Source organism: Rhinopithecus roxellana, chromosome 14, assembly GCF_007565055.1.
Source record: "Rhinopithecus roxellana isolate Shanxi Qingling chromosome 14, ASM756505v1, whole genome shotgun sequence".
In the NCBI taxonomy this organism is placed as follows: domain Eukaryota; kingdom Metazoa; phylum Chordata; class Mammalia; order Primates; family Cercopithecidae; genus Rhinopithecus; species Rhinopithecus roxellana.
In genome coordinates, this window is record NC_044562.1 from 88,370,826 (window position 1) to 88,397,368 (window position 26,543).

The following is a 26,543-nucleotide window of genomic DNA, read 5'->3' on the forward strand; positions in this document are numbered from 1 at the left end:
AGAGGTGAGACAAAGAAGAAGAGGAGGAGGAGGAGGAGAAGAACGAGGAGATGGTGGAGGAGGAGACTTGGCTGAGAACAACAGTTATTTATCACAGAAATCTCATAGAGAACAAAAATGACTCTTCTCAGTAACCAACAAAAAGGGAGATTATAATTGAAATGAAAGGATTGGATGATAAAATGCAAAAGCAGTAATAACTTTCTTTGTGGTTTATTTTAGTGGCTTTGAATCAAGCCATCCTGCTCTTCAAAGACATGTGTCTTGTTCATCTCCCCCACCCCTCATCCCCCAACTCCATTTGGAACTATCTGAAGTCCCAGTGAACTAAAATCCTGCAAAGGATGCAGGAGCCTTAGAGCCATCAGCACACAAGGGTCCATGCCAGAAAGTGTACCTGTTCTTGTTTTCAAATATCTGTTTCATCTCAGCACAGCGGAGCTCCATTTCATTGGAGAGCTGGAAATAAAATCAGCATCAACAACACAAGACTGAGGACCCCGTCCCATTCTGATGTGCACCTTCTGAAAAACCTTCCAATTCATGGGGCACAGCCCCCTCCCCACCCCTCTTCCACTGTGCTCTGCAGTGCCAGAGAGCACATTATTAATAAGGGAACAGAACAATTTGTGCCTTGCTCTATGTTGTTTTCTACTTATTCAGTTCATAATGTTGGTGCATCTCTTTCACTGACTGGTTTTTTTTGGGTAGGTCTGGTCTCCTGTGCTAGACCATCATCTCTGTTACATCACGGCCTTCAGATTTTTGGATATGTAATTCAATTGAGCAATCATTTATTAAACAAAGGGCTTGGCTTGGAAGAGCCAAAGAGGACTAAGACTCAGATCTTACCTTCAAGGAACTTAAAATCTAGTGTTAATCCTTGTTGACAGTATAATTCCATTCTAGCAGGCAGGATTTGCTCACTTTCAGGTGATACTTCATTCTAACATGCCAAATCCTCTGGCCAGTCTCGGGATAAATCAATACTTCAAATCAGTCAGTGACCACTGTCAGCTAGGACAAGGGTTTAGGGCTTGTCCTTGTACCTCTCTGACTACCGGGGAGAAGCCAGGACTGTGTCACACGACAAGTGGTCAGCAGAGCCACTCTGACAGACAGAGAACAGCACAGGGTCAGCCAACACTACTCCCTTCCACATGGCCACACAACAAATAGCATGTTCACAAGTGGCAGTATTTTCGGTAACACAATCTAGGATCCCTTCATGGAAATAGTCTCTAAATATGTCTTCAGTAGGATCTGTGGCTGTGACTTAAAATGTTCATTTTGTCCAATGATCCACCACTGTTCAGTTGAGTGACCTTATGCAAATTATTTAACTTCCCTGAGCCTCAGTTTCCTTTCTATAGAAGGAGACCATAAACTTGGCAGTGTTTTCAGATAAATAAGGTAATGAATCAATAGTTGGCAGGCGGAAGACGGTGGTCTCAGGATAGGACAACAGCCTGAGTCATAAGCTGGGTCACTGTAGGATTCAGATGCATCTAGGACGTATCAGAGGGTGAGAAGCTGCCTTCTGGGAAGTAAAACCTCACAGATCAGGGCATTCAACAACCCTGGGGAGGATATTTCTGAATACAGCACCGGCTGTCACGCCAGGCCAACAGGCACACCTATTTGAGGTGAGGAAGAAGTCATCAGATGAAACAGATGGTAAAAGCTAAAAAGGTGTCATTGAAATCCTCAGGAATCACAAAGAGTGTCAATGACATCTGCAGATTCTGATGTGTGGGCAGCTTTAACAGTCACAGAGAGTAAGCCCTGGACACTGAGTGTGCTGGTGTCGTTAGTGAGAGCCTCACAACCTCTGAAACTTAATTGCACCGCAAAGGCCAGACAGAAAACAAGTGCACCCTAGTGTGAGGAGGACAGTGTCACTGCCCACACAGAGGTACCTGGAGAACTCCTGGAAATAAATGAGTTAAGCCTTGTGGAAGAACTTGAGTTCTTGCAATTACAGATAAAGATGGAGTCAGAGAAATACTACCAAGTGACACAGTCCAATCTTTAGGGTCCTGTCACCTGGACAACATGGCTCATATAAGTAAAGTGCTTGGCATGTTGCCTGGCACAGAGGTGATCCGAAAACATTAATTTTATCTTGCCCATGAAGATGTTAGCTAATGTAAGGTCACTCACCAATTTCTGGGCAGACTGGTGATCTCTGTTCATTTGTTCAATTATTGCTGTCAGCTCTGAAATTTGCTCTTCTAGGTCAGAAATGATGTTGGCCCTGTAGGAGAAGTAATTCTTCTATCACCCACAAAGCTTACCATTCCATGTCACTCAGACCCCTGAGCATGACTGACTCTGGCCTGGTGAGAGCTGGCCATGTCCTGCACCTGCTCCATCATTATGAGGTGGGGGTGGAGGGACAGGGACAGTCTTAGAGAAGGCATTTGGCAATAAGGCAGTTGAGGCTCAGATCTGACTCTTTTGGGTAAGCTCACTAGACTTGAACAGGATGGTTTGGTGGCCTACTGAGTAGAAGAAAAATAAGAATATGTCAGAAATTTATTAGAGTTTGACCTTGATCTGCTGATGATGGTTGAAACAGGATGAAGTTCAGGGGATTAGGAAATTAGAAGATGTGTAATAGGATTGATGCTGACTGTGAACCACAGACAAGGACTGGGCCAGAGATGGGACTAAGAGGGGATTTAAGAGAGTGGCTTTTAGCACAGGTCATGGTTTTCTGTGTTTCTGGGTCTAAGGCTGCCATGATATCTGTAAATTATTTAGCTCTGCCTGGTTGGGCTACAGTGACAAGGCAGCAGGTGGTGCCATGTGCAGTGGAGCTGAGAGGAAGTCCTCAATGCAAGATGCTTTGACCTCTTTGGTCAACCACCTCCCATGTCTAACTGAGCACAGAGAGAATGTGGGCTGACGAAACAAGAGAGGGGATACAGGAGGAGACAGTTCCAGGGTATGAGAAAGAAAAGGCATGAGAAAGCTGAATAATAGGGAGCCCTTATCTTTTGAACACGATCTTCACTATAAACAACACTCACAGCTTTACCAGTGAATACAACAAGCACACGTTATCATGTTTTATTGTGCACAACTGGTGACAACTTCCCTGTGAGGCCAAGAGGTGGGCTGTCGTGCTAGCTTGACTATAGGCGCATGCCCCATTCTCTTCCTGCAGAGGGCTATGGATAAACAGGGAAAAGAAAGCAGAGGCTGAATGCCCCTGGGTGGGAAGACAAGAACTTGGGTCCAGCCCCTCTGGGCCAGGTCAGATCAGAGAGACTCCATAGCACGGCCTCATTCCACTTGAGGGTCCTTCAGACTTACCCTCAATCTGAATCCCTTCCCAGATGTAACCACTGCTAACGGTTTGGTTGAATTCTGCCAATACGCTAGCAGATAGGTAGATGATTGTGTGTGTGTGTTTTCTATTGTTGGTCTTTTAGAGTTGTGTGTTGAAAAATAATTCTTACAGCAAAATAAGCCTGAGGGAAGAGGCACTTGGAGAGCCATTCAGTAGTGCAGTTAAGAAGTAAGATGCCAGGCCGGGCGCGGTGGCTCAAGCCTGTAATCCCAGCACTTTGGGAGGCCGAGACGGGCGGATCACGAGGTCAGGAGATCGAGACCATCCTGGCTAACACGGTGAAACCCCGTCTCTACTAAAAAATACAAAAAACTAGCCGGGTGAGGTGGTGGGCGCCTGTAGTCCCAGCTACTCGGGAGGCGGAGGCAGGAGAATGGCGTAAACCCGGGAGGCGGAGCTTGCAGTGAGCTGAGATCCGGCCACTGCACTCCAGCCTGGGCGACCGAGCCAGACTCCGTCTCAAAAAAAAAAAAAAAAAAAAAAAGAAGTAAGATGCCTGAACACGGGGGGCAGGATATCGGCGAAGCAGAAGATATGAATAAGAGATTAAAGGGTAGAAGGGTAGAATGAAAAGATGTAGAGATGAATCTGCATCTGTTAATGAAAAAAGAAAGACATGGAGATATACTTGATATGGCATTGGAGGACAGAGAATAGGTGGGGCCTAAAGACAGGATGGCTGCGCTAACGGGATGAAGTCAGGCCAGAACCTTCCATACTTCATCTCCCAGGGGCATGAGCTGAGCAGTATTTTTGGACGTAACGAAAAAGAGGCTGGGTGCGGTGGCTCACGCCTATAATCCCAGCACTTTGGGAGGCTGAGGTCAGAGGATTACTACCTGAGGTCAGGAGTTAGAGACCAGCCTGGCTAACACGGTGAAATCCCATCTCTACTAAAACTATAAAAATTAGCTGGGTGTGGTGGTGCAAGCCTGTAATCCTAGCTACTTGAGAGGCTAAGGCATGAGCATTGCTTAAACCTGGGAGGCAGAGGTTGCAGTGAGCCGAGATCGTGCCACTAAACTCCAGCCTGGGTGACAGAGAGAGACTCTCTCAAAAAAAACAAAAAACAACAACAAAACATGTGCACTACAGCCTCCCAGAAACCCTCACTTTACTTAATTGGCATGCCCCAAATTCAGACTAATTTGTGGCTCTTCTATCTATTCCTTACCCCAGGAACAATTGCTGTCCTTTGGGATCAATCACATAACTCCCAATCAATCTTCATCCTGCCCCTTGGATCTGCTCACGGATGGGATCAGAGGAAAGAGAGGCAGATGTGGAGAGATGCATCATCAGGAAGCAGGGGTGAGGAGGGGGGTGCCCTTGCGGCCCCTCCAGAGCAGGCACCAGTGGCCTGGCTGTGGGCATAGTGGCTTTGGCTTATCCCTGAGGCCAGGCTGAGCCGGTGGGAGTAGCCCCAAGCAGCTGAATGTTGGTTCAACAGCATTACCTGGAAAATCTGCCTTTGTTCGGGATCTCCGATTCCCACCGCTTTTTCCCATCAAACATCTCATCCCCTAAGGTGACAGAAATCTGTTCCCGATTCCGAACAAGTTGATAGCCAGGTGACACGTTGATCACTTCCTAGGCATCAAGGGAAAGTAGGATAAAATGGCAGACTTGGAGTGCTGAGATTTCTCCAAATCTTCTCCTGTTGCCTCACTCACATCTTAAAAACAGGGACCTGGGACTCCAGAGCCCAAGCCCTTCTGGGCCCTTCACCCATTGTAGCTCATCCTCACATCTCTGAGACTCAAACCTGATGCTCAGTAGGCTCGTGGGTGTCCCTAGGGGCCTCTCAAGCTCTGTGCCACACTAAGCCATTGATGCCCCTGCCCCCCCACTTGTGTTCACCCTTGTGGCCGGAGGTGGGCATGCGGCAACTGCTCAGGTTTTGGAATCACAGAGGCCTGAGTAAATCTTGGCTCTGCCACCAGACAATAGCCATCCAGCATCTCTGTGCCTCAGTTTTCTCATCAGAAAGTGGGGTTAATAACTCCTTCTCAAATGGCTTTTGTGAGGGAAAAACAAAACAACATATGAGAAAATGACTAGAATGGTTGCAAACAAAATGTCATTTCCTCCTCCTTCTCCCATTAGATGCCAAGTCAGAAACCTGGGCAGGGCCTCTGCTGGCCTGGGGCTCTGAGAGCTGCACAGCACACGCTGCAGCCCCTTGAGCCCTGCTGTTGTCACCTCCTTCATGTCTCTCTGAATCACCCTCCTCTCTCCACACCCCTGCCTGACAGCCCCAGGCCACCACCATCTTTCTCTTGGGCTCTGGCCTCTCTGCCTTCCCTCTTGCTCCCCAACAGTTCATCCTCCTCTCCACCTAGAGGGCAATTATATTTTTGCTTGTATATTTTTTCCCTAACTATTAAAGGACTGCATGGTATTTAAAAAACAAAACAAAACAAAACAAAAAAAAACCAACTAGATAAACACAGAAAACAGTAAAAAAATGTATCAATTATATCCCTCCAGAGACTGCTGCTTCTGAAATGTAACTCTTACTTGGTCCTGTGCCTGTGTCAGACCAGTAAAGGCTCCCAGACACCAGAAGGGTCAGGCCCACATTCCCAGGCAGGCACCAAGATCCTTCGAGTTTGGTTCCCATCACCTTCTCCAGTGCCCTCCCACCCCTGATCCCCTGAGGGGTCCCGGCTGCCTCTCCCCAGCATTCGTGAATTCCCAAAGTCAGCAGAGGGCTTCCTGCATCTGGGCATGAGCTGTTTACTGGCCTGGACTAGCTGTCATGTCCAGTTTCCCTGGGACACTCTGTTTGCCTTGTGCAAGCAGGAGAGAGTGGCAATTAAATGCCCACTCTGGAATCTGGCTGAGCTGAGTTCAAGTCGTGGTTCTTCCACTTACCTGCCATGCACAATATGCAATAATAACAGCACCTCCTCCCAGGATCTTTGTGAAGATTCAACAAGGTAAGTATAAAAATGTAAAAGGCCCATGCTTGCACATGGTAGGCGCTCAGTAGATTTTAGTCCCACTGCCCTCTTCCTGCCTTTACTCACATAAAATGATTTATTGCTCTCTTCTTGCCTTGCTGCATGGATTTTCTTTCTGCAAGAGAAAGACATGCTCAGAAAGCAACCAGACAGCAAAGAGAAGTTCAAAGCTTAGGAGCTGAACCCTGAGGCCGCCACCATCTGACTTCTGCTCTCTGACCTGACCTTCTTAGGGGATCCCTAGGATAGTTGGGGAACTCACTGAAGCCGGGCTCCTGAGGGCCCAAAGTGGGAGCGCTCATGAAAAGGTCCTGCCCAAGGAGGCAAAAGAGTTGTTCTATGATATTGGGGCAACTTCTGTTTTGGAGGAGCATCCACCAGCTAGAGGGACCCTTACATATTCTCCCTGAGTCAAGGCTCTGTGAGTCAGGTAACACCCCCTGCCACCCCCTTACACACACACAGGCACACACACACTCAGTTCAGGGAACTGTGTGGAACTCTCTTTATTGGAGAATGAAACATTCTATATAAACAAATGTTCCAGATAATGAAATGAATCCCATTAAGATACAAACGTTGAAGTTAAACTTGTTTTTCATTCAAATCTTTATATATACTGTATAAAAAATGAACACCATATATGTGTATATGTTCAGTGACCTTTCCCTCCATCTCCAAAGCCAGCAGCAATTGCATCGCTCTGACCTCTGCTTCTGTTGTCACAGCTCCTTCTCTGACTCTGACACTCTGACCTCCTCTTTCACGTACAAAGAAGGACCTTTGTGATTACATGGGGTCTGGAATAATCCAGGATAATCTCTCCAATTCAAGATCAGCTGATTAGCAACCTTAATGCCATCTGCAGCCTTAATTCCTCTTTGGCAAGTAACAACATATTTGCAGTCTCTGGGTGTTAGGGCGTAGACGTCCTTGGGAGGGGGTCACTGTCCTGCCCACCACACCCATCACCTCATTATCTTCTTTGAGCTTATCTCCCACCACTCCCTGCTCACTTGCTCTGCTCATGCCACACTGGCCTCTGCCTTCCTGGAAGAGGTCAGACATGTCAAGCAAGTTCCCACCCCAGGACCTTTGGACTTGCTGGTCCCTCTGCCAAGAGTGCTTGACCCAGGCATCATCAAGGCTCCTTCTGTCCCCTTTACACAGGGACTCGCCCGACCTCCCTACATAAAGTATCCCCACCCTCACAGCCCCTCCCACTTTGCCCACATTGTTTTTCTGTGTAGCACTTGCCAACCTCAGATGTAATAACTAGTTTATGGTCCTCTTCCCCTCCCTTCCTCACTAGAAGATAAGTGCCAGGAGAGTGGAGACTTTATAGTGTTTCTGGCTGTTTTCCCAGCACCTGAAACAGTGCCTAATAAATAATAGGTGTTCCATAAATATTTTCCAAAAAACTTAATGGAATACAAAGATTCATACAAAGACCTAAAACTAAGATACATTTCTAAGCTTGTAAAATGTGAGTAAAAATTTTAATTTGTGATTAAAACCAAGATGCAACCCACAGAAAATCTTAGACACAGGAAAGTAATCAGCTAAAGAGTGGGTCACCACCCTAAATGCATGGGAGGGTCAAGGCTCTGTGACAACAGGGCGCATCAAGCTTTGGGCTCTAGGGCAGAAAAGAGCTATTGAGGGCACCCCTGTGGAGAGCAGTTGATACAGTGACTTTGAATCAAATGATGCAATGACTTTGGAAGCTGTGGATGCAGAGGACCCCAAAATCTACATGTAGGATCTGAGGTTTGCGAGAAATCAAGGTGGATTCTGGCAATTCTCTTAACATCCCTGGCATCAATTAATTCAAGTCAGGCCAGGTGGGAGGGAGATTATTTTATTCACATGCCTTAAACCATTTCTGTCTCACGGATATACAAATACTTAAGGTCAGGAGCAGTGGCTCACGACTGTAATCCCAGCAATTTGAAGGTCGAGGAGGGCTGATCACTTAAGGTCAGGAGTTCAAGACCAGCCTGGCCAACACAGTGAAACACCGTCGTTACCACAGATACAAAAACTACCTGGGCATGGTGATGGGTGCCTGTAATCCCAGCTACTCAGGAGGCTAAGGCAGGAGAATCGTTTGAACCAGGGAGGTGGAGGTTGGAGTGAGCCAAGATGGCACCACTGTGGTCCAGCCTGGAGTGAGCCAAGATGGCACCACTGTGGTCCAGACAGAGCAAGACTCCATCTCAAACAAACAAACTGCTGGGAGCAGTGGCTCACGCCTGTAATCCCAATACTTTGGGAGGCCGAGGCGGGTGGATCGCTTGAGTTCAGGAGTTCAAGACCACCCTAGGCAGCGTGGTGAAACCCCATCTCTATTAAAATACAAAAAAGTAGCTGGGCATGGTGACCCGCACACCTGTAGTCCCAGCTACTCAAGACGCTGAGGCAGGAGAATCTCTTGAGACTGGGAAGTGGAGGTTGCAGTGAGTCACAGAGGTTGCGCCATTGCACTCCAGCCTGGGCAACAGAGTGAGACTCCATCTCAAAAACAGAAAACAAAACAAAACAAACAAACAAACAAACAAACAAACAAACAAAAAATACTTACTTTGGGGAAACAACAGGTTTTGTTGGTTGGAGGTAATTGTGATTTTTTGGAGCTGGTAGAAGAGGAGTTAGCCTGAAAGTGAAAAACAATAATTAAAACAAAAAAGTTGGAAATTCGGAAACCCTTTTAATACTCCCAGATTAAGTACATCCCTATAGTGACCCAAAATTGGAATGCATGATCTGACAGCTGGAATCTTTAAAATCTGAGGCCTTTAAAACTCAGGCCCAAGGCCCTCCTTGTTCACTGTCCCAGGAAGAGTTTGTTCCCCAGTTCCCAAAGCTCTTTATCCCACATGGAGGGGGCAGCTGCCATCAAGGCCCTTTGGTTGGAAGCCGCACTTTGCCTTTGCACCAACACTGAGACTTCCTCATTTAAAATAGCACAAACCCCAGGCAGGGCTGGCAAGATGAGGGTGCAGCCAACCAGCTGGCAAGGAAGCTGGAGAAAGCAAGGCTGTCTGGCCCACCTGAGATTTTGCTGCCACACTTGCTGTTTTAGAAATCTTGTGAAAGAAATGAGGCTACAAATGGATCCCAAGGTCCCTGTGCCTACCCCAACCCAGATAATTCTTACTTGGACCTCCCTGTGGAGTTCTTGTGTGGTAGTTGAGGGGTCTTGATTAGCTTCCGTGGTCCCAAGTTCCAGGGGTCCCAGCAGGTGCAATAGATGAGAGGGTTGGGGTTCATGGCCAAAGGTCAGGGGCAGTCTTGGCTGCTAGATCAGGAGGCTCTTGCTGAAATCGAAAAACAACAGCAGAAAGTTAAACCATTTAGAATCAAAGCAAAAATACAGACAAATTGGGAAGAACCCAGGGAGGACCCAAAGAACAATGGTAGATTCCAGAAGCTGTTGATCTGGTGCAGGGTCTTGGCTATAGGTTAACAGCTCATCCCTTTCTACTCAGTAGACTTGACTTGAAAGCAATTTAAACTTTGCCATAACTGGCCAGGCATGGTGGCTCATGCCTGTAATCCCAGCACTTTGGGGGGCCGAGGTGGATGGATCACTTGAGGTCAGGAGTTTGAGACCAGCCTGGCCAACATGGTGAAACCCCGTCTCTACTAATAATACAAAAATTAGCTGGGCATGGTGGTACACACCTATAATCCCAGCTACTCAGGAGGCTGAGGTGGGAGGATTGCTTGAACCTGGGAGGCAGAGGTTGCAGTGAGCCAAGATTGTGCCACTGCACTCCAGCCTGGGTGGAGAGTGAGACTTCCTCTCAAAAAATAAGATAAAAATAAAATAAAACAAAAATAAAATAAAATAAAATAAAATTTGCCATAACTGAGTCCTTGCTGTGAGCCAGGTAAAACCGCTCAATTATTGTTATGCTGATACTACAGATGAGGCTACTGAGACTCAGAGAAGTCACAGTGGCAGAAAGTTGCAGAGCTGGAAACAAACACAAATCTCCTTGACTCCCAAGCTCCTTCCTTTCCAGCAGGCCACACCAGTTCTCACTGAAGGGAAGAGAAATTCCCACAGCAAGTTCGGCACAGAACCTCCTGGAAAATTAGTTCTGCTGCCTGAGCTACAATGCAACTGAATCTCCTCGTTTCTCATTCCTGGTCACCTCTTTGAATTACAGAGTGGAAACTCCTTCTCTGCCTCCATAAAAACAAAACCCCTATTATGAGAATCTTGATGAAAGACAACTATCAGATAAACATGGTGGCTTGACCACACTGGCTTATCTTTCTTTTCCAGAATCCAACTAAAATTAGAGTATAGCATTAAAAGAGATTTAATTCCATAAGAGCAAGAAAATGGGAGAGGAGAGAAGATTGCACAAGGGATGTCCCTACATGTTTGGCATCATAACTAGGGCTCTCACCATAGCTCACTACAGCCTATGTGCCTGCAAAGACAGAGTATGAACAAGATGGAGCCAATTCACTCATCAGAGGTCCCAGAGGCTGCAGGACTTGGAAATGGTAGATTACCTGATGATATTGACAGGCAGCTGGTAGATCTGTAGGAGCACATGGTAGGATGAATACTGTCCCTTTCCCTACACCGCATGTCCTAATCTCTGGGAAGTGTGACTATGTTACCTTACATGGCAAAAGCAGCTGTGGTTAAATGAAAGATCTTGAGAGACAGAGATTTACCTGAATTATCAGTCAGAGAAGATGTGATAATGGAGGAAGAGGTAGGAGTGATTGAGGAAAAGGTCCGGGAGCCAAGGAATTGGGGCAGCGTCTAGAAGCTGGAAAAGGCAAGGAAAAAAATCCCTCCCTGGAGCCTCCGGAAGGAATGCAGATCTGCCGACCTCTTGATTTTAGCTCAGTGAGACTCATTTTGGGCTTTGACTTTCAGAACTGTAAGATAATAAATTGGTGTTGTTTGAAGCCACTAAATTTGTGGTAACTTTGTTACAGAGCAATCAGAACCAGAGCATTTCGGAGTGTAGGTGCGGGACTGGCAATAGAAACATAGAAACCTAAGAAAATAAAATGTGCAATTACTCCAAGTTAAAAAATATTGAATGAGAAAGTAAACATAATCATAGTATGGCACACACTCATATGTATCAAATGTAAATACTTAATATTGACTTAGCCAAAAAGTGAATTGTGACTACACGGGAAGAATGAGCGGAATGGGGATGTGTAAGAGCCAAATCCTCATCTGATGTACCAGAAAGAAAAATTAACATGGAGCACAGACAAACTATTTGCAAGTATGAGGTAAAATTCCAAAGAAATAGATAACAGAGTTGAAAATAATTGCCTCTAGGAGCACACTGAGAAGTAGAACTGACAGGTTGGGGGTGGGGCAGAAATTGAGACTTTTCCTTAATGAATTTTTAACATTATTTGATTTTTAAATGATGTCAGTGGATATTTCTTTTCTCTTTTCTTTTCTTCTTTTCTTTTTTCTTTTCAGAGTCTTGCTCTGTCACCCAGGGTGGAGTGCAGTGGTACAATCTTGGCTCACTACAACCTCTGCTTCCTGGGTTCAAGTGATTCTCCTGCCTCAACCTCCTGTAGGTGGAGGCCTCCAGCCTCCTACAAGTGCTCACCACTATGCCTGGCCAATTTTTGTATTTTTAGTAGAGACTGGGTTTTGCCATGTTGGCCAGGCTGATCTCAAACTCCTGGCCTCAAGTGATCCTCCTGCCTTGGCCTCCCAAAGTGCTGGGATTACAGGCATGAGCCACTGTGCCCGGCCATGTCAGTGGATATTTCATTAGTAATAAAAACAAACGCCAAAAATGTTATAAGAATCATTAGCCCAATAGAAGCATTAAAATGATAACAGATTTAACTCAAATGTCTAAGTCTATGATTAGTTTTCACTATTATACTGGAATACATTTGCTTAAGAACCAGTCAAAAAAATGAAATCAACCTTTGTCTCCAACATGACTGATGCTTGAGAAATCCACTGATGGTGTCTAATGACCTTAAGAGCTAGAGGACCTTAAGGTTGAATCTATTTTCCATATGAAGATCCTAAAACTCAAAGAAATGGAGTGACTACTCACCCACTCGTAACTGCTCCTTTAACAGCACAAATCTTTAGAGTCTCGTGCTGTGAGCACTGTGCTAGATGCTGGCTGGATTTTGCCCTCAGGGAGCTTGCAGTCAGTAGAGGAGTCGGCAGAAAGAGAGCTAAGTGAGCAGTGGAGCCAAGGCAAGAGACCTGGCCTTGGAATAAAGGCAGAGTGTGCAGGGGTTTGCCTGGGTCAGAGGCCTGGGACTAGGGGATCTTCTGCAATAGATGTCAGGGCTAGGAAGGAGTCCAGGAGACTGGCTGAACAGCAAAGGCCTAAAGAGTAGGTGACAGGGCCGCCATTTATAACCGTCCACACTCCACTGTGTTTGGGGGCCTGTCAGGGCCAAGTCAAGGAGATGAGGTCAGAGAAGCAGATGGGATTGAGTGCCCAGGTGGGAAGATGATGCTACAAGGGGCTAGAATTCAGGTGAGAGTCTGAAAGGAGGCTGCCACAGTAGCAAAAAAGAAGCTCTGCTTCTGCTTCCAACCTACTATCTGCTTCCTGTAGGAAAGGGGCCAACCCTGAACTTGGGAGATTTAGCAGGAGTCCATGGGGCAGGAAGTGAGAGGTTAAGGCAGGCCCACTTCTAGCAACTGCCTTCTCTCTTCTTGAAGGCCAGGACTCCACTATGGAGAGCTCTTTGTGCCTCAACACCTCCACTAAGCCTTGCGAAGTGGCTTGTCCACAATGGGCATTTGATGCATATATTTCTTACCTGACTAGTAAACTTGATGGTTGTAATCAGCTCATCACAGTGGTTGGAGTCAGCTCCACAAAGAGGAAAAAGACAGTGCGGTGGCTCATGCCTGTAATTCCAGCACTTTGGGAGGCTGAGGCAAGTGGATCACTTGAGGCCAGGAGTTCAAGATCAGCCTAGCCAACATGGCAAAACCCTGTCTCTACTAAAAACACAAAAATTAGCCAGGTGTAGTGGCACACGCCTGTAATCCCAGCTACTCGGGAGGCTGAGGCAGGAGAATCGCTTGAACCCATGAGGTGGAGGTTGCAGTGAGCTGAGATCTTGCCACTGCACTCCAGCCTGGGTGACAGAACAAGACTCTGTCTCAATAAATAAATAAATAAAACCAAAAACAAAAACAAAGAGAAAAGAGATTCACAGATGAAACTGCCAAAATGTTGTAATCGTCATTACCATATTATAAATAATGTTAAACGTTTGCATTCAAAAGCCAGAAAGCAGAGGTAAATTGTATGGGTGATACAATCACTCAGTGGAGTTTTACATAGATTTTCAATGATCTTTGATGAATGTGTGTTTGCTTCCTTTTCTTCTTCCCCATGACAAACCATGTCTTGGTATCTATTCTTTTGCTCTTAAGAAAAAAAAAAAATGGCCTCACAGGTGTGGTGGCACATGTCTGCAATCCCAGCACTTTGGGAGACTGAGGTGTGAGAGTTGCTTGAGGTTAGGAGCTTGAGACCAGCCTGGGCAACATATTGAGACTCTGTATCTACAAAAAATTTTAAAAATAGCTTAGTGTGATGGAGTGTGCCTGTAGTCCTAGCTACTTGGCGGGTGGCGTGGGAGGATCACTTAGGGCCAAGAGTTTGAGGTTGCAGTGAGCTATGATCACACCACTGCGTTTCAGCCTGGGTGACAGCACAAGACCCTGTCTCTGAAAAAATAAATAAATAAAATAAAAATAAAGGCCTTTCTCTTTGAACACCCATAGGAGTGATACTCAAAATATTTAACAACCAGTACAACAAGGCTATTGAATAATCAACCAGGGTTGGAACAGGGTCCTGGGGGATCTCACTCCCACCTCTGTGCCATGCATTAACTCTTTAGCTGCTCAATCATGAGGTGGTCTGGGAGTGCCAGGGGAGGAGTTGGGACAACCAAGGTGGCAAGGAGGACATGCAAGGGGCTTGGACAATGGTCATCTACCAATCAATATGGCAGTATTTTATTTATTATTATTATTATTATTATTATTATTATTATTATTTTGAGACGGAGTTTTGCTCTTGTTGCCTAGGCTGGGGTGCAATGGCATGTTCTCGGCTCACTGCAACCTCTACCTCCGAGGTTCAAGCGATTCTCCTGCCTCAGCTTCCCCAGTAGCTGGGATTACAGGCACCCGCCACCATGTCTGGCTAATTTTTGTATTTTTGTAAAGATGGGGTTTCACCATATTGGCCAGGCTGGTCTCAAACTCCTGACTTCAGGTGATCCACCCACCTCGGCCTCCCAAAGTGCTGGGATTACAGGTGTGAGCCACTGTGCCCGGCCTATATGGCAGTATTTTAATATTTCAGTAGCTAAAATCAGTCCTTGACTTCTCATAGCTTCTTAAGTGGGAACCACATCTAACAGATTTTGGGGGCATCCTTCCAGAAATGCATATAACCTTAAATGTCTTGCATATAGAACTTAACCTGTAGAGAAGCATAATAGATTTTTAAAAAATGATTTGCATAAATGAGAGCATACTTTGCACACGATGTTGCATCTTGTTCTTTTTATGGAACAGGATATCTAGTAGATATTTCCACGTCATCACGGATAGATCTGCGTTTACAGTGGCTTGACACTGAATAGCTCTAATCATCGAGGGGTGTGTGAGTGTAAGGATTCTTTCTCCCTCTTTTTTTCCTTTCCTGCACTTCTCCCTGATGATTATACCTGAGGCTCGTCCTAACAATAGTCACCAGTGAGCCGGCAGAGGCTTCAGAGAAGTTACTGGTTAGTATTAATAATCAGTAGAAAAAATAATATAAAACATCTTTTCCAAAGAGCTTACCTTGGACTGCCCAAAGATCTGTTATTCTCATGTGGCCCGAGTCAAGCATCTTAAAGAAATCACAGTGTTAGAGAGAAATGGTTCCCCATCAACACAGAATCAGAGTTTACTTTAGATCAAATCCAGAGGTTCCAGAACTCAAGACTTTAGTGGACATTCCAGTGGTTGAAATGCCGAAGCAGAAAATTCACAGTATATGTAGTGTGGGAAGACAGACTTCTAGTGAATCCAATCAAAGGCTTTTACAAAGGTTGGCCTGGCACAAACTATGAATTTCCCTTCTAAAGACAAAACAGTTCACGTTTCTCAGTATTGCAATGAAATTAAACTAGAGGAGAAGGTCACCCCTCCATTCAGATTCCCGTGACTTGGGCCTGAGTTGTGAGGTTTGCCCTTGGGAGATGGCAGGCCAAAGTTTGTTTATTTTGTTGCTATGGACACAGAACAGTAGCTCCTCATTGGCTCAGGGCTCTTTTCTTCGAGAGAGAAGGTTGGGAGAAACAGCCAATTAAATTCTCCAATACCTAAATCAGTGACCACCCTCAACAGCAAAGAGTTCATACTTTTAACACTGGATTTCCGCTTTCGTCATCAGCCATGGGACAAAAAAGCTTAAGATATATCTTCAGAGGAAATAGAATTCAACAGCACTTTTAGGCTTCATTGGTCTGTGGCAATAGTTACCAGGCAGGATCTATGATGGATTTTTAATTCCTTTGTCATCTACTCACAGAAACCTAAAACTCTAGACACTTTTTTCCCTTGAGTTTAAGGCTTTGAAATCTGTGAAAGTAAAAATCCCCCAAGGCAGGAGTCTTTTTCAGTCACAAGGTTTTCAGATTTTTTTTTTTTTAAATAAAACTGCTTTTTCTTACTATAGAAAAAAGTACTTGCTTATTATAACCCAGTGGCTTTCATTTTAGTTTTACTGCCACTCATTATAAGAAATATATTTTACAAATTTCGTAATAAAAAATTTCGTGAAATAATACTCTTATTATTTGCTATTCTTGTCTATTTCTTTTCTTCTTTAAATTAAAGCTGATTATAATCCACTAGACTGAGTTCATGGTCCTGGTGGGTCACAACCCCCAGCTTACAAAATGTTCTTCTAAATTAATCTATTCACTCAATGTCACATTTGTTGTCTACCGTGTGCCAGGCACTGTTGCTAGGTGTGGGGATATACTTCAGTTCCTATACTCAATACAATTTACAGATCAATGAGAAAACAGACAATAAAAAAGCTCAATAAAAGCATAATTAATTTTTTTTCCTTTGAGACAGTGTCTCACTCTGTTACCCAGGCTGCAGTGCAGTGGCATGATCATAGCTCACTGCAGCCTCGACCTCCTGGACTCAAGCGATCCTTCTGCCTCAGACTCCCGAGTAGATGGGACTACAGGTGTGCAGCACTATGCCCAGCTAATTTTTTTGACTTTTAGTATACATGAGGCCTTGCTATGTCACCCAGGCTGGTCTGGTACTCCTGAGCTCAAGCGATCCTCCTGCTTCAGCCTCCCAAAGTGCTGGGATTACAGGTGTACGCCACCATGCAGCCACAATGACTCATACTAAGGGACTCGCCAGAAGCAGTGGGAGTTCATAGCAGGAGTTATCTTCTAGTCCAGTGAGTCAGGTAGCAGTGTTAAACAGAGAAGAGATCTGACTAGATCTACATATCAGAAAGATCATTCTGACTGCAATATAGGGAAGCAATTGGAAGGGCCCGGGAAACCAGGTAAGTCTGTGGCAGTGGTCCTCATGGGACCTAATGATGGCCCTGACCGAGGAGCAGCAGTGGGGATGGAGAGAAGATATGATAGGACTTGGTGATTGACTGGATGCTGGGGTGAGAGAAAAGGAGGTGATGATGATTCCTGGCTCTCTAGCTCGAGCAACTGAGTTGACCGTGGTGCCATTTATTGAGACAGGAAAGTCTGGGGGATAAACGGATTCTGGGGAGCAGATTATTAGTTCAGTTCTGGATATGTTAAGGTGCAGGGAGACTAATAGACAAGTGGTGACGTCTGTTAAAGTTTCTTATATATTTTAGAAGTTCAGAAGATTCTGGCCTAGAAGCAGATTTAGGGGTCTTCAGAGTGGATAATATTCCAAGCCAAGGGAGTGAGTGAGATCACATATATAGAGAATATTGTGTAAGGAGAGAAGAGGGTCTAGAACAGAACTCCGAGGACACCAGTATTTACAACAGGATTTTTCAAATTGTGGGCCATGTGTAGTTAAAATGCACAGACCTGTTGCCTTGATTGCAAGTGACTTACATCAAAGAGGTTTATTAACCTCATGAAATACAGTCTGGAAGTAGTGCTATCAGAGTTGGTGCAAAGATTCAGCAATGTCCTTGGAGAACTGGGCTCTTTCCATCTCTCTGTTATGGCAGCCTCAGTGTGTTGATGGAGGGAAGCCTCTTGGTTGCACTATGGCTGCTTCAACTCCGAGTACCAGGAACAGGCTAGATGAAGAGAGACTTTCAAAGATTAAAAGGAGGGAAAGAACTTAGAGAACAGTTGATAGACTCTATTAGTCATCTAGACAATCTGTCTCCATCCAGAGATTGAATATTTACTTTGAGTGTGTTTAGTGTATAAAATTTTATATTTAAATCCTTTCTTATGATTAAAAAAAAAAGCAGCAGGATTTAGTTCTTGACTGAAGCGTGGCTAAAAACAGAGATACAAAGGAAGCAAGTGCTGAAGGAAAACCCCAGCCACTCGACTTGGTGAAGGCTCAGCACTAATTACTACTGCTTTGGGTCTCCCCACTCCCCTTTCATCTTTTTGGACATGAGTAAAGCTTTGCCAAGTCCAAAACAGCAGAGCAGAAGGAAATGAAGGTGTTTAGGGGTTAAGGGTTAAGTGCTCTTCTCTTTGATGAAATTGGCAAAGCACTGGCATTCTCAGTATCTTCTCCTAAAGCAAAATGTCTTACTATTTGGAAAAGAGGTGGAGGAGGCCAGAATACCAATAGTAAAACAAAGTATAAGTTGAATAAATGAATGAGAGAAACTGCAACTTAATTCAGACAGTTATATTATCAAAATTGGTCTGCACAGGGCTTGGGGAAATAGACATCTTCTTGTGTGATGTTGCAGTGTTCATGAAGTGGCAAATATGGTCAGCTAGGAGCATTCGGAGGCTTTCCATCTGTGGAGTGCTATGTGTGGCTCTATGAGAATACTCCCAGTGTGGAAAAGACAGTGTTCTCTTAAGAAGCTTGTAATTATCTCCAACTTGCTCACTTGCTCAACTCTCTTTGATCCTTGTCTTTCAACATCTGACTTTAGAGTGGTGCTATGCTAACTCCCATGGATCATCCTGAACAGCCCCAACCAGGTAGCCACAGGAATCCTGTGAAAGCCTGCAGTGCTACCCTTGCACCTAGAAAGAGGGGCCATTGTTCTGAGCCCTGGGCTTTAGAGGACTCTGCACAGGACAGGCACACACAGAAACCTACATTTGTTCAAGGACACGTGGGCCCAGGCTGGGTGCAGTGGCTCACACCTGTAATTCCAGCACTTTGAGAGGCCAAGGTGGGTGGATCAACTGAGGTCAGGAGTTGAAGAACAACCTGGCCAACATGGTGAAACCCTGTCTCTACTGAAAATACAAAAATTAGCTGGGTGTGGTGGTGTGCGCCTGTAGTGCCAGCTACTCGGGAGGTTGAGGTGGAAGAATTGCTCGGACTCAGGAGGCAGAGGTTGCAGTGAGCCAAGATCATGCCACTGCATTCAAGCCTCGATGACAGAGCGAGACTCCATCTCAGAAGATGAAGAAGAAGAAAACAACCACAACAACAACAACAAAAAAGCAAAACACGTGGGCCCTTGATCTGGAGCTCAGCTCTGAAACAGCAGGAACCATAACCCTAAAGACTCACTCTCATCATTAACCACATTCAGGTCTCAGGGAATGCTTCACCACATCTTTTACCGTTTATCTTCAAAACAAAAGAGGACTGTGCCCAAATGCTATAAAGGTTTGTGGGTTATGCTGCTGCTGAGATCAGACACAGACACTGCTTTGGAGTGCAGGAAAGACTGGGGCAGCAGCAGTAAGGTAAGAGGAAAGGTAACTTGTCAAAACCTCTCAGATAGCATGAATGCAAGATTTGTGCATAATGAAATATATTCTCCAGTGGTGTTGAGCACCCATTTTTTACTTCTTTTAATGCCTTAATTTGTAATTCCACAGGTATTCGTATACGGGAATGGTATTTGCAAGAGCTACATATGGTGGCTGAAGAACATTGTGCAATATGAATCCTGACTACCCTTAAATTTATATATATGTAGATCTAGATGGAACATGAAGCGTGATACCAACTCTTCATATTACTGGATAGATCTGGAGATTGTTTCAGAGGCGGTAAAAACAGCCATAGAAGGGGTAGTGAATTATATGAAATTAAAATACTCCATAGCATTTTCTGGCCCATGATAATGTTTGAATGTGATGTAAAAATCTTGCTTTTGAATAACTGAAGTGATTTTGCTGAGAAGGCAAGACAATCAATTTTGTGAAACAATACTTTGATTTTTATATATTTGGGTTTTCTGTATTTTTCATCATCTCATAACACCTTAGGGGTGCTTTCTTCATAACTTCTTAAACTAAGGAACAAAATACTTCATGCTATTGCTGGCAACATGACCTGCCAGCCAACAGTTGTATTTTGGCATCTTTTCTAAATTTGCACAGTAACATTTGCTCATTTGAAAATTTTGTGGCATTTTGGTCCTTAACTCATAAAAACTAATGAAAAACAGAAAAATAAAACTTACTATTAGCATAACTCAAATTTAATATAGTGAAACTAGCAATGGAAGTCAACAGGATACTCAAAGCCCCAAATCTTAACCCTCATCAGAAGGTTTTTGGACTTAAACACATCCACTAGTTGTCATTTGTGAAAGAAAACATAATTAAAGATGATAGCACTAAATTTCATATCAAAGTAGAGTCTCAAACTTCGTTTCTCACAAGATGGTCATAATTCTAAATGGACACTGAGTTTAAAAAAAAAAGTTTCTGTTTTATTTCCAAGATGGCAGATTAGAGTCTTTTAGTGTGCCTTGGCCCCTTGGAAATAGCAAGATAGTGTGTAAAGATCATCTCTGTGGGTTTTTATCCAAAAAGGAAAATGGGAATCCACTAGAATTGTGAAGGACACCCCAGATGCTAGGGAGGAGAATGTGGACAAACAGCCCCAGTGATGGCATGCAGCTGATAAAAATGAGTGAAGCCCCAGTACATGGGAGAGGCAGAGAGCCTCCCTCTATGACTCACCTTTCCACCTGGGATCCAAGCAACCCAGGCTGAGGGAGAGCACTTTGTTTCTCACAAGCACTGGAGCTAACTTGGGGAAGCAGCTTGGAAACACTGTGAGGAAAAGACACAGAGAAAAGCTGCAAACATTTTCCCAGACTCGGGACTGAAAGCAGGGTGCTATTTTTAATCCAGGTGTGGACGAAGTCAGTCATTCTCTGGTGACCTAGCAGTGTGGCCACACAGGCATTTTAGTCTTGGGTCAGCAATTGGAGCATCTGCTCTGGCTTAGGGTAGGGGTCTCCATAGCCAGAACTGTGCAAAGAGCCTTAGCAGTAGGTGCTGGGATTGTGCTTTCCCCCTTTGCAGGCCTGAGGTGGGAGGAGAACTGCTACAGCTGCAGTTTCTCCTGTGTGATGAGACTTGTAGCCAGGGCTAGGTTAGTGACCTGCAACTAGTCTGCATATGTCACTGCAGGGTGACCCAGCCAGCTGCCCTGAGATTGTGGTGCAGCAGAACCCTCTCTGCTCCACCCTCAGGCAGAAATCCAGGCATTTGGAGCACTTGCTTGTCGGGACCAGCAGCCTGAGCTGCCCCACCCTTCATGGACATAGATTGTGGTACAGCATGGCTCTCTCTGCTCCACACCCAGGCAGATCTCCAGGTGTCTGGAACACCCCCTTCCTTGGATCAGCAGCCTGAGTTGTCCTACCTTTCCTGTGTATAGATTGTGGTGCAAGGGTGCCCTCTCCACTCCATCTCTAGGCACATCTCCAGGCATTTGGAGCACCTGCTCACATGGACTAGCAGCCTGAGTGCCCTACCCTTCCTGTGCAGAGATCTGGGTGTGGGGAGGCACTCTCCATTTTGCACCCCAGCAGATCTCCAGGCATTAGGTGCACTCGCTCATCTGGTTCAGCAGCCTGAGCTGCTGCCCCTCCCATTCCAAGACATAGATGATGTGCAGCAAGGCCCTCTCCGCTCCATGACCAGGCAGATCATCAGGCATTCAGAGCACCCATTTGCCTCGATCAGCAGTCTGAGTCACCCAAACCCTCCTGTGCAGAGGTCTTGGTACAGGGGGCCCTCTCTCCTCCATGCTCAGGCAGATCTCCAGGCATTCAGAGCACTCGCTCGCCTGGAACAGCAGCCTGAGCACCCCACCCTTCCTGTGCATAGATCCTGGTGTAGTGGGGCTCCATGCCTAGATAGATCTCCAGGCATCTGGATCAGTGACTCTACTGGATTAGTCTACGCTGCCCCCATTCCTGAGCAGGGAACTTGGGGTCAAGGAAATTTCCCTAGCATCTCTAGGTGCTTAGTAGTGGCTACCCACTGCATTCCCCCTTGGTCCTGGTGCTTTTACCTGTCATCAGGGGACCTGTATTTGGACCTGCCCAGTCCAGCTCTGCCCATTTTGGCCCCTACCTCCCTGTGTCTGAGCAGGGAGCTCAGACCACTATGGTCTGAATTAGCATTAGGCATGAATTAGCTCATTGCCTGAGGTAACAGAGCTTTTCCCCATAAACAAGGATCAAGTATACACCCAGTCACATTGGCCAGAGCAGGCTCTTACCTATAAGCACCATCTACTAACTTGTAGGTTGAACTGCACAGCCCAATATAAAACCTGCTGACAGAATTGAAAAGGGTTATAGAAGCAAAGCCAAAAGACCCTACCCAGCATTCTTAATAGTCACATTCCCTAGAGAGGGGGGAAAAGGGAAAGGGAAAGAAAAAAAAAAAAAAAAAAAAAAAAACTCAATAATATTATAGGGAAAGAAGGAAAAATAAATAATCCTACCCACATGAAAATCACTATAAAATTAATATGCCAGCATCTCCAGATGAGAAGGAATCAGTGCGAGAATTCTGGCACCACAAAAAATCTGAATATAGTGACACCACCAAAGGATCAAACTTGCTCTCCAGCAATGGTCTATACCCAAAATAGAAACTCAGAAAGAAGAACAGTTACATAATTCAAAGCATGGATTACAAGGAAGATCAATGAGACCTAAGTCAAGGTTAAAAATCAACAACACAAAACTTCTAAAGCAATCCAGGAAATGAAGGAAGAGATAAATATGGTAAAAAGAAATCAATCACAGCTTCTGGAGTTGAAAAACTCACTCAGGGAATTTCAAAATACAATTGAAAGCTTTATCAATAGACTGGACTGAGCAGAAGAAAGAATTTCAGAGCTTGAAGACTGATCTTTTGAGCTAACTCAGTTACATAAAAATAAAGAAAAAATAATTTTTAAAGGTGAACAAAGGCTTTGAGAAATATGGGATTATGTAAAACAACCAAACCTATGAATTACTGGCATTCCTGAGAAGGAAAAACATATTTGAGGGAATAATTCAAGAAAGTTTCCTTAATCTTGCTAGAGGTAGACATCCAGATACAAGAAATTCAGAGAACACCTGCAAGATACTATACAAAATGAGCATCACCAAGGCATACAGTCACCAGACTGTCCAAGGTCAATGCTAAATACTTTTTTTTTCCAAGATGGAGTCTCACTGTCACCCAGGCTGGAGTGCAGTGGCATTATCTTGGCTCATTGCAGACTCCTCCTCCGGGGCTTAAATGATTCTCATAATTCAGCTTCCTGAGTAGCTGCAACTACAGGCGCACACCACCATGGTCAGCTAATTTTTATATTTTTAGTAGAGACTGGGTTTTGCCATGCTGGCCAGGTTGGTCTTGAACTCCTGACCTCAAGTGATCTGCTGACCTTGGCCTCCCAAAGTGCTGGGATTACAGGTGTGAGCCACCACACGCAGCAGAAAACATCTTAAAGGCAGCTAGAGAAAAAGGTCGGATTGTGTACAAAGGGAATGCATCAGGTTAACAATGAACTTCTCAGCAGAAATCTTACGTGCCAGGGGAGATTGGAAGTCTTTTTTCAGCATTCTTAAAGACAAGAAATTCCAACCAAGAATGTCATATCCCTCCAAATTAAGCTTCATAAGCAAAGGAGAAAGAAAATATTTTCTAGATAAGCAAGAGCTAAGGGAATATGTTATCACCAGATCAGCTGTACAAAACATTCTTAAAGGAGTTCAAAACACGGAAATGATAGAATGATATCTGCTATCACAGAAACACACTTTTAAGAACATAGCCTATAGATCCTATAAAGCAACCACACCACAGAAATTACAAAACAACTGCTAACAATCTCATGATAGGATCAAAACCTTGCACATCAATATTAACCTTGAATGTAAATGGTCTAAACACCTCACTTAAAAGGCACAAGGTGGCAAGTTCGATAAAAAAACAAGAGCCATCCACTTGCTACCTTCAAGTGACAATTCTCACACATTAATGACATCCATAGGCTCAAAGTAAAGGGTTGGAAAAAGATTTACCATGCAAATAGAAAACAAAAAATGGGTAGGGGTTGCTATTCATGTATCAGATAAAACAGACTTTTAACCAACAAGAGTAAAAAAAGGACAAAGAAGAGCATTACATATGATAAAGAGTTAATTCAACACGAAGACTTAACAACCCTAAATATATACACAGCCAACATTAGAGCAACCAGATTCATAAAACAGGTACTTCTAGACCTACAAAAAGACTTAGCCACACAATAGTAGTGGGGGACTTCAACAATACACTGACAGCATTAGAGAGATCACTGAGGCAGAAATGACAAAGAAATTCCAGACTTAACTTCAATACTTGACCAACTGGGCCTAATAGACATCTACAGAATATTCCACCCATCAACAACAGAATATACATTCCTCTAATCTGCACACAGAACAGACTCCAAGATTGACCACATACTTGGCCATAAAGTAAGTTTTAACAAATTAAAAAAAAAATCAAAATCATAGCAACCATACTCTCAGACCATAGTGGAATACAAATAGAAATCAGTATCATGAAGATTGCTCAAAACCACATAAGTACATGGAAAATAAACAACTTGCTCCTGAACCACTTTTGGATAAACAATGAAATTAAGGTAGAAATAAAAAAATTCTTTGAAATTAATGAAAACAGAAACAATATATCAAAATCTCTGGGATACAGCAAAAGCAGCATTAAGAGGAAAGTTTATAGCAGTAAATACCTACTCAAAAAGGTAGATAGATTTTAAATTAATGATCTAACATCACCAATAGAGGAAATAGGAAAAGAACAAACTAATCCCAAAGCCAGCAAAGAAAAGAAATAACTGAAGTCAGAGCAGCACTGAATGAAATTGAGACCCCAAAATCCATACAAAGAATCAACGAAACCAAAAGTTGGTTCTTTGAAAAAAATAAACAAGACTGATAGATGGCTAGCTAGATTAACAAAGAAAAGAAGATCCAAGTAAGCCTAATCAGAAAGGACAGAGGTGACATTATGACCGAGAGAAATATAAAAGATCCTCAGAGATTATCATGAACACCTCTATGCACAAAAACTAGAAACCTAGAGGAAATGCATAAATTCCCAGAAACACACAACTTCCCAAGATTAAATCAAGAAGAAATCAAAAGCATGAATAGACCAACATTGAGTTCCAAAATTTAATCAGTAATAAAAAACTTAACAACCAAAAAAAAAAAAAAAAAAAGGCCCAGTCCATAAGAATTCACAGTCAAATTCTCCGAGTTGTACAAAGAAGAGCTGGTAGCAATCCTACTGAAACTATTCAAAAAAAACTGAGAAGGAAGGACTTCTCCCTAACTCATTTGGGATCAGAATGATCCCAAAACTGGGCAAAGACAGAGACACAATGAAAAAACAAAACTAAAGGCCAGTATCCCTATGAACACAGACACAAAAATCCTGAACAAAATACTAATAAACTGAATCCAATAGCACATCAAAAATCTAATTAACCATAATCAAGTAGGCTTCATTCTTGGAATGCAAGGTTGGTTAAACATATGCAAATCAACAAATGTGATTCACCATATAAACAGAATTGAATTAAAAACAAAAATCCGGCTGGGTGCAGTGGCTCATGCCTCTAATCCCAGCACTTTGGGAAGCTGAGGCAGGTGGATCATCTGAGGTCATTTCTCAAAAGAAGACATTCATACAGCCAACAGACACATGAAAAAATGCTCATCATCACTCGCCATCAGAGAAACGCAAATCAAAACCACAATGAGATACCATCTCACACCAGTTAGAATGGCAATCATTAAAAAGTCAGGAAACAACAGGTGCTGGAGAGGATGTGGAGAAATAGGAACACTTTTACACTGTTGGTGGGATTGTAAACTAGTTCAACCATTATGGAAAACAGTATGGCGATTCCTCAAGGATCTAGAACTAGATGTACCATATGACCCAGCCATCCCACTACTGGGTATATACCCAAAGGATTATAAATCATGCTGCTATAAAGACACATGCACACGTATGTTTATTGCGGCACTATTCACAATAGCAAAGACTTGGAATCAACCCAAATGTCCATCTGTGACAGACTGGATTAAGAAAATGTGGCACATATACACCACGGAATACTATGCAGCCATAAAAAAGGATGAGTTTGCGTCCTTTGTAGGGACATGGATGCAGCTGGAAACCATCATTCTTAGCAAACTATCACAAGAACAGAAAACCAAACACCACATGTTCTCACTCATAGGTGGGAACTGAACAATGAGATCACTTGGACTCGGGAAGGGGAACATCACACACCGGGGCCTATCATGGGGAGGGGGAAGGAGGGAGGGATTGCATTGGGAGTTATACCTGATATAAATGATGAATTGATGGGTGCTGACGAGTTGATGGGTGCAGCACACCAACATGGCACAAATATACATATGTAACAAACCTGCACGTTGTGCACATGTACCCTAGAACTTAAAGTATAATAAGAAAAAAAAAAAAAAAAGAAAAGAAAAGAAACCAGCTTGGACAACATGGTGAAACCCTGTCTCTACTGAAAATACAAAATTAGCTGGGCATGGTGGCACACACCTGTAATCCCAGCTACTCAGGAGGCTGAGGCAGGAAAATCATTTGAACTCTAGAGGCGGAGGTTGTAGTGAACCGAGATTGCACCACTGCACTCCAGCCTGGGTGATAGAGTG

General features: G+C 44.1%; 1 protein-coding gene across 2 annotated transcripts in view; it reads right to left on the reverse strand.

The window, feature by feature from the left end:
* Positions 1 to 15,730, reverse strand: part of FLACC1 (flagellum associated containing coiled-coil domains 1) — a 67,537-nt gene extending 51,807 nt beyond the window's left edge. For both annotated transcript variants that reach the window (XM_010375513.2, XM_030916766.1), the window contains exons 1-7: positions 15,185 to 15,730; positions 9,485 to 9,644; positions 8,909 to 8,980; positions 6,391 to 6,439; positions 4,815 to 4,948; positions 2,164 to 2,257; positions 398 to 459 (exon numbers count right to left, since the gene is read on the reverse strand). In XM_010375513.2, the coding sequence (XP_010373815.1) occupies positions 398 to 459; positions 2,164 to 2,257; positions 4,815 to 4,948; positions 6,391 to 6,439; positions 8,909 to 8,980; positions 9,485 to 9,597 (524 nt within the window). In that variant the 5' untranslated portion in view covers positions 9,598 to 9,644; positions 15,185 to 15,730. The remainder of the gene's footprint in view (positions 1 to 397; positions 460 to 2,163; positions 2,258 to 4,814; positions 4,949 to 6,390; positions 6,440 to 8,908; positions 8,981 to 9,484; positions 9,645 to 15,184) is intronic.
* Positions 15,731 to 26,543: the final 10,813 nt, after the last annotated feature.